The sequence below is a fragment of the Callithrix jacchus genome, chromosome 8 (assembly GCF_049354715.1).
Source record: "Callithrix jacchus isolate 240 chromosome 8, calJac240_pri, whole genome shotgun sequence".
Taxonomy (NCBI): domain Eukaryota; kingdom Metazoa; phylum Chordata; class Mammalia; order Primates; family Cebidae; genus Callithrix; species Callithrix jacchus.
Genome location: NC_133509.1, coordinates 69,477,524 through 69,492,599, shown reverse-complemented (window position 1 = coordinate 69,492,599; position 15,076 = coordinate 69,477,524). Strand labels below are relative to the sequence as shown.

Here is a 15,076-nt window from a genome sequence, read left to right as displayed (position 1 = left end):
CTTCTTTTTGTATTTTGCTCTAAAGCTTTTCCAAAGAACTTTCCAAATCCCAGTGGGGCCTCCAAAAAAAAAAAAGAACTTTCTACTAGATACCTCATTTTACCACTTCCACCACAGAAAGCCAATAACCATCATCTCTATTTTACAGGTAACGAAAATAAGTCATAGAAGGAAATGATGTTCTTAAATTAGTGAGGCAGAATTAAAATCCTATTTTGTCCTAAAGATACATAGTATTTCCCGGAGATTTTTCTATATCCCCACCACTGTACATACCAAGAAGTTTGCTAATAAAAGGCTGCGTTTTGAAAGGTTCAAAGTCATCTATATGTTCCCCTGTACCAATGAAAATAATAGGACTTTTTGTGGCAGCAACTCTGAAAAAAAAAAAAAGAAAATATAAAATAACTTCAAAAGAACCCCACAAATTTCCAGCAGATCTGAAATTCGAAGTGAATCTGCCTCCAAAGCTAATTAGACAAAGGTACAAAACTCAAGTTTCATTTTACTAGTTATAAAAGAACTATCAGACAGGCTCCAAAACTGTTTCTATTTAAACTTCCTTTATAAACCATACTAGATTCACTAATGAAACATATTTTAAATGATCAATATGAAAGCTATAAACACATATCCTTCCCCATATAATCCCAAAACAGAGGACAACAGTATCAATGATACTTACGCACTGAGTGCACCACCTCCTTTTGCATGGCCATCAAGTTTTGTCACTATTACTGAGGCTACGTCTACTTTATCTTTAAAAGCCTTAGCCTGGGCTTCACAGGCCTGCCCAATGGAGGCATCCATCACATAAACAATATTGTCAGGTTGCTAGAAGTTTAAATAGAAAAGATACTTTAGAAAAGATTTGCATTGATCCTAAGCAAATGTCATCATTAGAAGCTATAAAACAACATTTAGAGCTGGGCGTTGTGGCTCATGCCTGTAATCCCAGCACTTTGGGAGGCCAAGGCGGTTGGATCACCTGAGGTTAATGAGACCAGGCTGGTCAACATGGTGAAACCCTGTCTCTTCTAAAAATACAAAAAATAGCCAGCCTATAATCCCAGCTACTTGAGAGGCTCAGGCAGGAGAATCACTTGAACCCAGGAGGTGGAGGTTACAGTGAGCTGAGGTCACGCCACTGCACTCAGGCCTGGGCAACAAGAGTGAAACTCCATCTCCAGGAAAAAAAAAAAAACCCACAATATTAGTATAAATAAGTATTCAATCCATAAATATTTGTTGAGGAAGTACTATGTATTATTAGGTACCATCTAGGTCCTGAGGACAAAAAAGCAAATGGGAAAATCACTGTCCTAAGAAACTTGCATTCTAGTTAGAGGACATAGATAAATAAATAAACATTTCAGATATCCAACAACGAAAATGGGATAAAGAGTAGCAGTTTTGAAGTATGGGAGGCATCTTCTAGGGAAGTTAGGGAAGGCCTCTCTGGACCTAATGTTTGACATTTTCTAGTAGGGTAGTCAGGGAAGGCCTCTCTGGACCTAATGTTTGAGCTAAGGGCTGAATACAGATGAAAAAGTTATACAAAGATTTGAAAGAATGGCATTCTAGGCAAAAAAAAAAAAAAAGTGCAAAGGCAAATCAGAAAAAATATGAAGTAGCAGTGTGTATACTGAAAACAAAATAGATAAAATACACTGAGGCTATTTCCCTTAGATCTGCACAACTCGGTCAAAATAACAACATAACTAAAAAGAAAGTTACTAGCATTAACCACAAACCAAAGATTTACTGCTAACACTCCAATGGCAAGACATGGGTTCCTAATAACATATGCTGCAAGTATCTATAAACTGCTTCTTCTCCCCTAAATTATTTTCATCACACTTTTAAAGAGACACAAAATGATGATGATTTCTTTTTTTTTTTTGAGACAGAGTCTCACTCTGTTGCCCAGGCTGGAGTGCAGTGGCATGATCTTGGCTCACTGCAACCTCCACCTCCCGGGTTCAAGAGATTCTCCTGCCTCAGCTCTCCAAGTAGCTAGGATTATAGGTGCCCAGCTAATTTTTGTGTTTTTAGTAGAGACAGGGTTTCACCATATTGGTTAGGCTTGTCTCGAACTCCTTACCTTGTGATCCACCCGCCTCGGCCTCCCAAAGTGCTGGGATTACAAGTGTGAGCCACTGAGCCCAACTTTTTTTTTTTTTTTTTTTTTTGAGATGGAATCTCACTTTGTCACCCAGGCTAGAGTGCAGTGGCACAATCTCGGCTCACTGCAACCTCCGCTTCCTGGGTTCAAGAGATTCTCCTGCCTCAGCCCTCCAAGTAGCTGCGATTATAGGCACATGCCACCATGCCCGGCTAATTTTTGTGTTTTTAGTAGAGACAGGTTTCACCATGTTGGTCAGGCTGGTCTCGAACTCATGACCTCGTGATCCACCCACCTCAGCCTCCCAAAGTGCTGGGATTACAGGCGTAAGCCACTGCATCCGGCCCCATTAATATTTTTTAATGCTTCATTTTGGAAAATTTTCAAAATTCATCTATTTCCAACTGAATTTAAAGAAAGAAATTCAACAGATATTAAAGGCTAATTACTAGTTTTTAAATGTTTTCTTATGTCTACTAACAGGATAATTAAGAGAGAAAGGAAATTATTTTTTCATACTTAAGAAAATTTTATATTTAATGGAGAGCAAAAATTAAGAAATTAAGTCCTTACCATACAGATATAGGTGCCCAAAACAAAAATAAATTACTTGGGATCTGCCTCACAGGCAAAGAGCAATTCATATTGGTCATATACTCAATCCGGTTTTGTAAATAAATTAACCGAAGTCCTAATAATGGCGATACATTGAAAGCTACTTACTATAGCATTAGCAACTTGGAGCATTTCTTCAAACAAAGAGTCTTCTTGTTTGTGGCGGCCACTTGTATCAACAATAATAATTTCAAAATTTTCATTTTTAAATTTCTCTACTCCTTCAGAAGCAATGATAACAGGATCCATTTCTGTATAGCTACATAACATGGACAAATGATTTAACAACAATGGCAAAACTTCCAAATACTATTAATTCAGAAGTTGTTAGTCTATCTTTAAGCTATTTTGAAAAAGCAACAATGACCCCAATTTCAATTTAGAAGAAGAAAATCTATTAAGTATTAAATTCAGAATCTACTTCTAAAAAAGCATGAAGCATTATCTGATTTTCCAATTCCAAAACCCAGTACAATTCTACTCTATGTCTTTTCTGAATGAATTGTCTCTCCTTCAAATTTATTTTTTATATCTTCTTGAATAACTGAACTCATGTTCACAGTGTTTCACATGTTTTTTCATTTAACATCCATTTGGAAGCATTTTATAAAACCAGTAAATATTCCTGTAACAAGCCTGGGCAATATAGTGAGATTCCATGACTACAAAAATTTTAAAAACTAGCTGGCATAGTGGAATGCACCTAGAGTCCCAGCTACTTGGGAGGCTGAGGCAGGAAGACTGCTTGAGTCCATGAGTTGGAGGCTGCAATGAGCTTATGATCATGCAACTGCACTCCAACTTGGGCAACAGAGCAAGACCACATCTCTTTAAAAATAACACAGAGGGGGAAAAAAATATTTCTGTTAAAACATAACTTTCAAGTTTTACAGCATTGTATCAGATGGCTATATCGTTTATTAAATAATGCCCTACCATTAGATATTTGATATTTTTCCAATTTCTTTAAAAAATTTTTTTTAATTTATTTTTTTGTAGAGATGAGATCTTGCTATGTTGCTCAGGCTAGTGTCCAACTTCTGGGCTCAAGCAATCCTCCCACCTCAGCCTCCCAAAGTTCTGAGATTACAGAGGTGAGCCACTGTGCATGGCAGTTTTCCCAATTTCTTGATATTAAAAATAAAGCCAACATAAATGATACATAAATGTTTCTTCTTTGACACGATGTTATCATACACTCTTATAAGTTGAATTTGGAACAAATGGTATGACCATTTAAGGCTTTTCACTTTTATGAGGCAAACCTCCTCCATAAAAGTTTAATCTGATCTCTATTTCACTACATTTTCACAATCCCTAATAAAATCTTTGTCAACTTGAAAGACAAGAAATGAGATATTTTAATTTGCATTATTCTGATTAGTGGCAACTTTTTATATGCAGATCACTACTGTCAAGTAAAGACATGTAACATTAAAAAAAAAAGTTTTTCCCCTAAATTAAGAACAATCACCAAAAACTCAGGTAGAAATACAGTTAATATGTGTGTGGTTGGGGACAGCGGCTCAAGCCTATAAATCCAGCCCTTTGAGAGGCTGAGGTGGGAGGATCATTTGAGCCTAGGACCTCAGGACTAGCCTAGGCAACACAGGATTAAAATAAAATTATATTTAAAAAGTAGCAGGGCATGGCCAGGCATGGTGGCTCACGCCTGTAATCCTAGCACTTTGGGAGGCCGAGGCAGGTGGATCACCTGAGGTCAAGAGTTTGAGACCAACCTGACCAACATGGTAAAATTCCATCTCTACTAAAAACACAAAAATTAGTCAGGCTTGGTGGCGGGCACCTGTGATCCCAGCTACTTGGGAGGTTGAGGCAGGAGAACTGCTTGAGCCTGAGAGGCGAGGGTTGCAATGAGGCGAGATCGCACCATTGCACTCCAGCCTGGGTGACAGAGTGAGACTCCGTCTCAAAAAAGAATACAGTCTAAACTGGATTTAAAAGGACTTATTTGAGGGATTTCTTATTTAAAAGGACTTTTACTTTATGGCCAGCCAAAAAAGCTAGTGAATGGCTATTTTTTTTAATTTAATTTTGTTTTCTTTCAGTCATTTTTTAAATGCTATTTCTAACAGATTAAAGGGACTCCTTATTTAAAAAGACGTTTTCTTTATGGCTAGCCAAAAAAGCTAGTGAATGGCTATGATTTTTTAAAATTTAATTTTGTTTTCTTTCAGTCATTTTTTAACTTTTTTTTTTCTTTTTTTTAAGATGGGGTTTCACCATGATGGCCAGGTTGGTGTTGAACTCCTAACCTCAGGTGAACCTCCCACCTCGGCCTCCCAAAGTGCTAGGGTTACAGGCGTGAGCCATCATGTCCAGCCTCAGTCATTTTTTTAAAGATATTTCTAAAATTAAAAAATGTTAGGATTTTTAAAAGATAAGAACTGTTTCTAATACCTGTATTTCTTTTCTTTTGCATAGGGGACTTTCTGGTATTAAAAAAACAAACAAAAACCAGAAAACCTGCTGGACATATTCTAAACAAGCTACAACACATCTAATATAGTTTTAAAAATTAGTGACTAGGCTGGGTGCCAGGGCTCACGCCTGTAATCCCAGCACTTTAGAAGTCTGAGGTGGGCACATCACAAGGTCAAGAGATTGAGACCATCCTTGCCATCATGGTAAAATCCCATTTCTACTACAAATACAAAATTAGCTGGGCATGGTGGTGTGTGCCTGTAGTCCCATCCCAGCTAACAGGGAGGCTGAGGCAGAAGAATCACTTGAACTCAGAAGGCGGAGGTTGCAGTGAGCTGAGACGGTGCCACTGCACTCCAGCCTTGCGACAAAGTGAGACTCTGTCTCAAAAAAAAAAAAAATAGTGGATCAACAGTTACCTTTTTAGGGCTTTTAATTCGCAAATGATATTATTTAGCTGATAGTCACCTGAACTACTAGCCAAAGACAGATCATTGATTTTCAGCCAGTATCCTTGTAAAATACCACTTACTAAACAGTCTCTTCTTTACTCATGAAAACTTAAAAAGCCTGCAAGAGGGATAAAAGGAACAGACAACTTGAGCTGTATCTCTAATGTTGTACCAGGCTGAATCAGAAGTATCACATTATAGTACTAAATGATAATTTACTAATTATACCCCTACTTATTCCAGAGAGGATAAAGCTTTTAAATATATGTTAACCAGATAGCATGAAATAAAAGTCAGACAGGCTGGGTGTGGTGGCTCATGCTTGTAATCCCAGCACTTTGGGAGGCTAAGGCAGGCAGATCACCTGAGGTCAGGAATTTGAGACCAGTCCGTCCAATGAGGTGAAACCCTGTCTCTACTAAAAATACAAAAAATTAGCTGGGTGTGGTGGTGGGCACCTGTAATCCCAGTTACTCAGGAAGCTGAGACAGCAGAATTGCTTGAACCCAGGAGGTGGAGGCTGCAGTGAGCTGAGATCACACCATTGTACTCCAGCCTGGCCAACAGAGCAAGACTTCATTTCAAAAAAAAAAAAAAAAGTAGACAAGAAGAGGCATGTGAGTAGGGTGTATTAAAATAAAAAGCAGTAACCTACCTTCCATAAAAAGGAATTCTTGCTTTGGTAGCATTCTGTTTTAGTTGGTCAAAAGCCCCTAGAAGATAAAGATTTCATGAATCCTCAAACTTGAAAATAAAAAATTACAGAAAACGATTTTCAAATTTCAACACATTACCTGCTCTGAATGTGTCTGCACATATTAAACAGGTCTTCCAACCTTTCCTCTGATAATAATATGCTAGCTGGGTGAGAAAAGATTTAAAAATATAAGATCATAAAATATAATAAACTATACATATGTCTTCTCTTTATCCTTATTTACTTAAGGAGTAAAATAAAACTGCTCATAATTCTTCTGAAAATATTAAAAATTTTTGAATATGGCAAATCTCCTACAAAGTTTATATTCTAATTATCACAGTAGCATTCAAATATAAAATTATCACATAGCAAATGATGATAGTAAAAATGTTAACTACTATTAATGTTAATTAAAAACAACAACAAAATAATCTAAAAATCATCATTTTCTCTTTTCCCCCCTCAAACTGTAACATAGATGAAGCTTGTGGAAAAATCCTGTAATACTGGTGAGACACCCAATTCAGGAGAGAGTAGTAGTAAACCAAACTAAAAATTAGCACAGGGCTGGACACGGTGGTTCACACCTGTAATCCCAGCACTCTGGGAGGCTAAGGGGTGTGGATCATGAGGTCAGGAGATCGAGACCATCCTGGACAACATGGTGAAACCCCATCTCTACTAAAATACAGAAAATTAGCCGGGCATAGTGGTGGGGGCACCTGTATTCCCAGCTACCCGGGAGACTGAGGCAGGGGAATTTCGTGAACCCAAGAGGCAGAGGATGCAGTGAGCCAAGATCTTGCCACTGTACTCTAGCTTCGTGACAGAGCAAGACTCCAACCCCCGCAAAAAAAAAAATTAGCATGAAGAGGTCAAGGCTACAGTGAGCCATATTCACATGCCACTGCACTACAGCTTGGGCAACAAAGCAAGACTCTGTCTAAAAAAAAAATAGCATAAGGATATGCAAAACAAAGATCTATAGTATGCTGGGTGGGAACCTGAAAAAGGAATACTGAGCCATAGTGGATAAAGTAAACTTCATGTTCTCTTCTCCAAAAATCATATACTCACTTCCTGAAAGGACAGGAATCGTCTTTTTTTAAAATAAAAGAAATAGCATATAGATGTCTATCTTCTTACAAAAAGAAATCATAAGAAACTATGAGGATCTCTCTTCTTATTCTACAAAAAAAACTACTTAAAAACATATATCAACTAACACAAACTTATAAAGCAACAATATTATAAAGCCTGGCTTTAATATAAAACTTGATTTATACAAACCTATCCTCCATGACTTCTTTTTAAATTAACTTCAATTTACCTTTGAACATGTTGTTGTTTTACCACTCCCTTGCAATCCAACAAACATAATCACATTTTGTTTTCCTTTAGTGGGTGTCCAAGCTTTAACTCCAGGGTCTACAAGCTAAATAACAAAAATAAATTAAAAATAAAATCAAGTTAACATACATTTAAATTCAAAACTCCTCCCCTACAACTTCACAACTTCTTTCCTTTTTTGAGACAGGGTTGCACTCTGTCACACAGGCTGGAGTATAGTGGCGTAATCAGAGCTCACTGTAGCCTTGACCTCCTGGGCTCAAATGATGCTTGTACTTCAGTCTCCCAAGTAGCTGAGACTATAGGTACATGCCACCATATCTAGCTAATTAAGAAATTTTTTTTTTTTTTGAGAGACAGAGTCTTGATATGTTGCCCAGGCTGTTCTCCAACTTCTGGGTTCAAGCAATCCTTCTGTCTCAGCCTCAAAGAGCTGGGATTTCAGACATGAGCCACTGTGCCCTCCCACAACTTTTAAATTATGAAGATAATTTACGGACATTTTCATATAAAAGCTACCATAATGCTGCTATTCTAATACAACTATTCTCCTTTGTATATACAGGGTAAAATTTAAGAACATAAAATAATGCATTGCGAAGTCATAATCAAGCCTATACTTCAAACCAATTCAGAGATAAAGATCTCACAACATTTTTTTAGAACAACCTGGAGTATAAACAAAACATGAAACCAAGTTTAAGCCAAAGGAGGAATCTACAGCAGCACTACAGAAATGTAATACAAAAATGTATGTGAAGACCACACATGAATTTTTAAATTTCCAGTAATGACATTTTAAAAAGTAAAAATAGGTGAAACTAATTTTACTATTTACCCCAATATATCTAAAAATTATCATTTTCATATGTAATCTATATAAAACTTAATTAGCTATTTTACATTCCTTTCCCCATATCAAGTCTGAAAATCTGGTGTGTATTTTATTTATAAAACACATCTCAGTTTGGACTAGCCACATTATAAATGCTCAATAACCATATGTGGCTAGTGGATACTGTACTCAAGAGTGCTAATGTCCATATTCAATTGGACAAATATTTACTTAACAAAATTACAGATTATATGTGAAAGATTTTCCAGGTCAAACTGTAAATTCTCCAATGCCAAATATTTACTGTAAAGTTATTATATTTAGAGGGCTAATAAAAAATAATCACCAACTTTAAAATGACAGCCAGCGGAAAATTGAGGTTCATATAGTGACAGTCTCCAAATTAAAAGAGCATGGGACATTTAAAAAATAATTCACTTAGGAGTCAGTTGTTAGAAGCTTGCAATGTATGATATAATAATAAATCCATAATAGTTAATCTCCTAGATCAGGGGCTGGTAAACTATGTGCAAATAAAGTTTCTATGGAGGCTGGGCTTGGTGGCTCATGCCTATAATCCTGGCCCTTTCTGGGGGCCAAAGGAGGAGGATCAACTGAGACCAGCTTGGGCAACATAGCAAGATCTTGTCTCTACTAAAATTTAAAGAATTAACCAGGTGTGGTGGCATGTACCTGTGGTCCCAGCCAATCAGAGGCTGAGGCAGGAAGATTGCTTGAGCCTAGGAGTCTGAGACTGCAATGAGCTTTGATCAGGCCACTGTACTCCAGCCTGGGCAATAGGCTGTAAAGTTATTATATTTCTAGTTACTATACTGAAAAAAGTTTCAATGTAATGCAGCCATGCCTATTCATTTACTAGTTTTTTGGTTCTTTTTTTTTTTGAGACGGGGTCTCACTTTGTCACCCAGGCAAGAGTACAGTGGTACAAACACGGCTCACTGCAGCCTCAAACTCTTGGGCTCAAATGATCCTATCATCTCAGCCTCCTGAGGATCTGGAACTACAGGCATGTGCCATGATGCCTGGCTAATTTTAGTATTTGTTTGTGGAGACTGATTATTAATATATTGCCCAGATTGGTTTTGGATGCTTGGCCTCAAGCAATCCTCCAGCCTTGGCCTCCTGAAGTGCTGGAATTACAGGTATAAGCCATTATGCCTAGCCCATTTACTGCTTTTGTGCCACAACAGCAGAGCTGAGTAGTTGCAACAGAAATCACGTGGTTCACAAAAGTTAAACCTTTGAGAGAAAGTCTGCCAAGCCATCCTACACAATACCATAAAAATTACATAATCCACATGATACCTGAATTTCAAGGAAAGCCATGAGATAGAGAAGAAAGGAAAATACATTTTCTTATACTTTCCTAGGCATCGACCTACCCTTAGGCAAACTTCTGAAAGAGGCAAAATCTGTCTTAAACATAAATCCACTTCTCTTCCTCACAGATCCTTTCAGTACACTGATGCTACTCCACATTCACCTCCATTTTCTACATGTCATGGCAGGACCTCTCAGCTCTCTATGGACCCATTATTTGGAACATATATGTTTTACTAAATAATTACTTTATAAATTTATCTTCTCTTCTTCCCACCTTCAAGAACAGCAGTTTTCAACTTCTTGGTCTCAGGACTTCTTTATAATCATGTTAGTTTGTAAAGGTTAGTTGCAATGTAAAATCTAAAACCATATAAACTTTTATACTCTGTTACATTAAAATCTGTGATTCCATCTTGGATTTTAAATGAATCTTGTACATGATCGTGTAACACCACACGTTAGTTATTCACAAAATGGTGGTTCACTGAGTTATTCAGATCTCCCATCATTGATATATTTCATTAAACATAATCAAAAAACTTTATTCATTAATATCAATACTGACACTCATCAGAAAAATTAGTGGCATACTGTCAAACTCGGAGGAGACAGATGATAGATACAAGTTTTTTTTTTTTTAGACGGAGTTTCGCTCTTCTTGCCCAGGCTGGAGTGCAATGGCATGATCTCAGCTCACTGCAACCTCCGCCTCCTGGGTTCAAGCAATTCTGCTTCAGCATCCCAAGTAGCTGGGACTACAGGAAAGCGCCACAATACCCAGCTAATTTTCTGTATTCAATAGAGACGGGGTTTCACAATGTTGATCAGGCCAGTCTCAAACTTTGGACCTCAGGTGATCCACCCACCTCAGCCTCCCAGAGTTCTGGGATTTATAGGTGTGTGCCACTGTGCCTGTCGGCTTTTTTTTTTTTTTTTTTTGGAGATAGGTCTTGTTCTGTCACAGGGGCTGGAGTGCAGTGGCGCCATCTTTGTTCACTGCAATCTCCACCTCCCAGATTCAAGTGATTCTCCCACCTTACCCTCCCAAGTAACTGGGTTTACAGGTCTAAGCTGCCATGCCCGGCTAACTTTTATATTTTTTTGTAGCAATGGGGTTTCACCATGTTGCTCAGGCTGGTCTTGAACTCCTGGGCTCAAGGAGTAGTAGTCGCAGCTACTCTACTCAGGAGGCTCAGATGTAGGGATCATCTGAGCACAGGGAGGATGAGGGTGCAGCAAGTCATGATCACACCACCACATTCCAGCCTAGGTGACAGAGTAAAACCCTATCTCAAAAAACAAGAGGAGATCACTTGAGGCCAGGAATTTGAGGCTGCAGTGAGTTCTGACCATACCACTGCACTCTAGCCTGAATAACAGGTACTCTGTCTTTAGAAATAAAAATAAAGGTCGAGCGTGGTGGCTCATGCCTGTAATCCCAGCACTTTGGGAGGCCAAGGCAGGCAGATCACCTGAGGTCGAGAGTTCGAGACTAACCTGACCAACAAGGACAAACCCTGTCTCTACTAAAAATACAAAAATTGGCCAGGCAGGGTGGCACATGCCTGTAATCCCAGTTACTCAGGAGGGTGAGGCAGGAGAATTGCTTGAACCCGGGAGGCAGAGGTTGCAGTGAGCCGAGATTGTGCCATTGCACTCCAGCCTGGGCAACAAGAGTGAGACTCTGTCTCAAAAATAATAATAATAATAATAAATAAATGAAGAGTCCAGTAACTACTAGTATCATTTGGTGCCACTGCCTTGATTCATACTAGGGAGTTTTACCTACCATTGTTTTCAGTGTAAATATCAACATAGTAAAAAAGTCAAACAGTGTCTCAGTATTATTATGAAAATAATTTTTTTTTTTTGAGACAGTCTCACTCTGTCACCTAGGCTGGAGTGCAGTGGCACACTCTTGGCTCACGACAACCTCTGCTCCTGGGTTCCAAGCGATTCTCCTGCCTCAGCCTCCCAAGTAACTGGGATTACAGGCGTGCAGCACCATACCTGACTAATTTTTGGATTTTTAGTAGAGACAGGGTTTTCACCATGTTGGTCAGGCTGGTCTTGAACTCCTGCCCTAGTGATCCACCCACCTCGGCCTCCCAAAGTGCTGGGATTATAGACGTGAGCCAAAGAGCCAGGCCATGATAATAATTTTGACATTGCTTTGTACACCATTGCTCTAGACGATAAGCATCTGAGTATAAGGACCATCTTGTTTATCGCTGCTGTGAGTAGCATTTGGCATACTTTCTGGAATAAAGTAGGTACTCAATAAATGCTTCTTAATCAAGTACTTGATGCTCCAGAATTGCCTGTAGTTACCAGACCTTAACAACAAAAATTTCTGGCCAGGCATAATGGCTTACACCTGTAATCCTAACACTTTGGGAGGCTGAGGCAGATGGATAACTTGAGCTCAGGAGATCAAGACCAGCTTGGGCAACATGAGGAAACCTTGCCTCTACAAAAATTACAAAAACTAGCTGGGTGTGGTGGCATGTACCTGTAGTCCCAGCGACTTGGGAGGCTGAGGCAGGAGGATTGTTTTAGCCTGGGAGGCTGAGGCTGCAGTGAGCCATGATTGTTACCACTGCATTCCAGTCTGGGTAAGAGTAAGACTGTCTCTTAGAAGAAACAAAAGAAAAATTCCACTCACACTGTGCTGATCTCAGACACTAAGTGAAAGGCAATCAGAAAATAATTCAAGAGTCTTACACAAGGAGTTTGGAGATCATACCTGGGTCTGCCACAAACTAGCTGTCTCAGTTTTCTCAACTGCAAACTGGTAAGTATGAACTGGATAAATTCTGACATTTTAGGTCTGAATTTCTTTTTTATTAATTAGCCTAGTGGAGTAAACGAAAATGACATAATCATCTGAAATACTGAACTTTTTCAAAAGCTTGTCAGTGCAGTTGGTACCAAAACAGTAAATGGAAATATTCAGGCCGGGAGAGGTGACTCATGCCTGTAATCCGAGCATCTTGGGAGGCCAAGGTGGGTGGATCACTTGAGATCAGGAGTTCGAGGCCAACCTGGCCAACATGTGAAACCTCATCTGAACTAAAATTAAAAAATTAAAAAAAAAAATTAGCCAGGTGTGGTGGCAGACACCTGTAATCCCAATTACTAGGGAGGCTGAGGCAGGAGAACTGTTTGAACCTGGGAGGCAGGGGTTGCAGTAAGCAGAGATCATGCCACTACACTTCAGCCTGGACAACAGAGGGAGACTCAAAAAAAAGAAAATATTCATACAACGCGGAAAAAATAATCATAGAACTAGTAGGCATCTATTACTCAAAAAAAAAAAAGTTTTTGTTGTTTTTCTTTGAGACAGGGTCTCACACTTTCCCCTAGTCTGGAGGGCAGTGGCACAATCACAGGGGTTTCATCATGTTAGCCAAGCTGATCTCCAATGCCTGACCTTGGGTGACTCAACCGCCTCAGCCTCCCAAAGTGGTGGGATTACAGGGGTGAACCACCACACCTGGCGTGCATCAGCTCTTTTTACCAACTTTTTTTTTTTGTAGAGACTGGTTCTTGCTATGTTGCCAAGGTTGGTCTCAAACTCCTGACCTCAAGCAATCCTCCCACCTCTGCCTCCCAAAGCACTGTGATTATAGGCATGAGCCACTGTGCCTGAAGTAACTTTTAAACAGCTCCTTTCTTTTTTTCTTCTACAATTGAGCCAACATATGTTTTTTAAAGCTCTAAGATTTTCGCAATAATCTGCACGATCAGCAATAAGGTAAGGCAGGGCAACAGGCTATATTTACTACTTGAAAATAAAATTTTCACTAATTCGAAATTGTTCGTAATCTAGGCAAGAACTGTGATACTTGATCTTTGCAAAGGGAATTCTCTACACAATGAATAGTGTAGAAAAGAATATTTGCTATATGTGACTTTGCCATATAAAAGCAGGGCCATCACTAGGAAAAACATGATAGTGAAAGAGGAAAATCTCAGAGAGGCCCTTCCATCAATCAATCTGTTGTCAAGTTTCACTCATGGTATCTTGGCTTTGGCATTTTTTGCAGGAACAGTACAAACCTTCATATCTGCACTCAGAATTCTGTATTCAGTAAAGTCCATAATAAAAATAGGTCTCTAAGAAAACTTAACAATCATTTAATTAATATTTTAATACAGATGAATATTCCATAAAAACATATTAAAAATGATTCTGAAATACTTGTAGTGCTAATATATTTTTATCCACTGAGTATAGAATCACAGCACAACCTTCATATACTTTTACCTTCACAAGTTCTTTAAATACAGCATGCTGAATCATTTTTCTTTTGTTAAGACCAGATGCCATCTCTTCAAGATCAATAGCAGACCTTTATCATGGTGGTTGGTGATTGGGGTAGGGAAGAGAAAAACAATTAAGAAACTCTAAGAAAAAGAAGCTTCTGCTCCAAAGAATGTAAGACTATTCAGTAATTCATATTAACAGTCTTCCAATTAACATGTATGTAATCACTACAGATTCATAAGTCTATAACATAAAGAGTTTTAAGCATGAAATATTGGATGCAAGACTTTGGTTTTCAAGGATTACACTTGAAAGTACAAATATTAATTTGTCCTAATATCACCACAAATAACTAGTTTTATTTACTTTTCTTGCAGCTTATATATTTTATGTATCTTTACAACAGAAATCAGAACTACTTTATTTCTAAATGCTTAAATACTGGTGTTCCACAATTAATCTCAGTGGAACAATACAAGGAGAGATGTCTAAAGCATGATAAGGGATTAAGCCGTCAACTGAGCTACCTGTATTGTTCTCTGTGTCCTGGCCAACTCAGTGCCTTGCCCAGTGAATAAAATAACTGAGACCACATACATGAATTCTTCATTCAAATATGAAACAGAGAAACCAAAAGGAGAACAAGAGAGAATACAGTTCTCCAATAATGAAGAAGGTTGATTAATATCATCTTAAGTCTAAAAAGAATAAAATGGCAGTACTTTTCTATGAAGAGCCTGAATTGTTAGAAGGCTTTAAATATTAAACGACTATATAGTATTTAATCGAATCCATCCAAATAAAAGACTAGAAAAATAGAAAAAAAAATTGGTAATGAAATGAAAATCACATGTAGTTTATTTTTTGAACCATCATTATGGAAATGTACTACACATGCACTTGTCCAACATATGAGCTCTAACCCAGCACTTTTCCAGTG

General features: G+C 38.3%; 1 protein-coding gene across 8 annotated transcripts in view; it reads right to left on the bottom strand.

Annotated features, from left to right (window-relative positions):
- Positions 1–15,076, bottom strand: part of SRP54 (signal recognition particle 54) — a 291,642-nt gene that overhangs the window by 15,353 nt on the left and 261,213 nt on the right. For all 8 annotated transcript variants that reach the window (XM_078334776.1, XM_035260327.3, XM_009005929.6 and 5 more), the window contains 7 exons: positions 14,137–14,221; positions 7,668–7,772; positions 6,432–6,498; positions 6,293–6,350; positions 2,849–2,999; positions 686–834; positions 277–377 (listed from right to left, as the gene is read on the bottom strand). In XM_078334776.1, the coding sequence (XP_078190902.1) occupies positions 277–377; positions 686–834; positions 2,849–2,999; positions 6,293–6,350; positions 6,432–6,498; positions 7,668–7,772; positions 14,137–14,221 (716 nt within the window). The remainder of the gene's footprint in view (positions 1–276; positions 378–685; positions 835–2,848; positions 3,000–6,292; positions 6,351–6,431; positions 6,499–7,667; positions 7,773–14,136; positions 14,222–15,076) is intronic.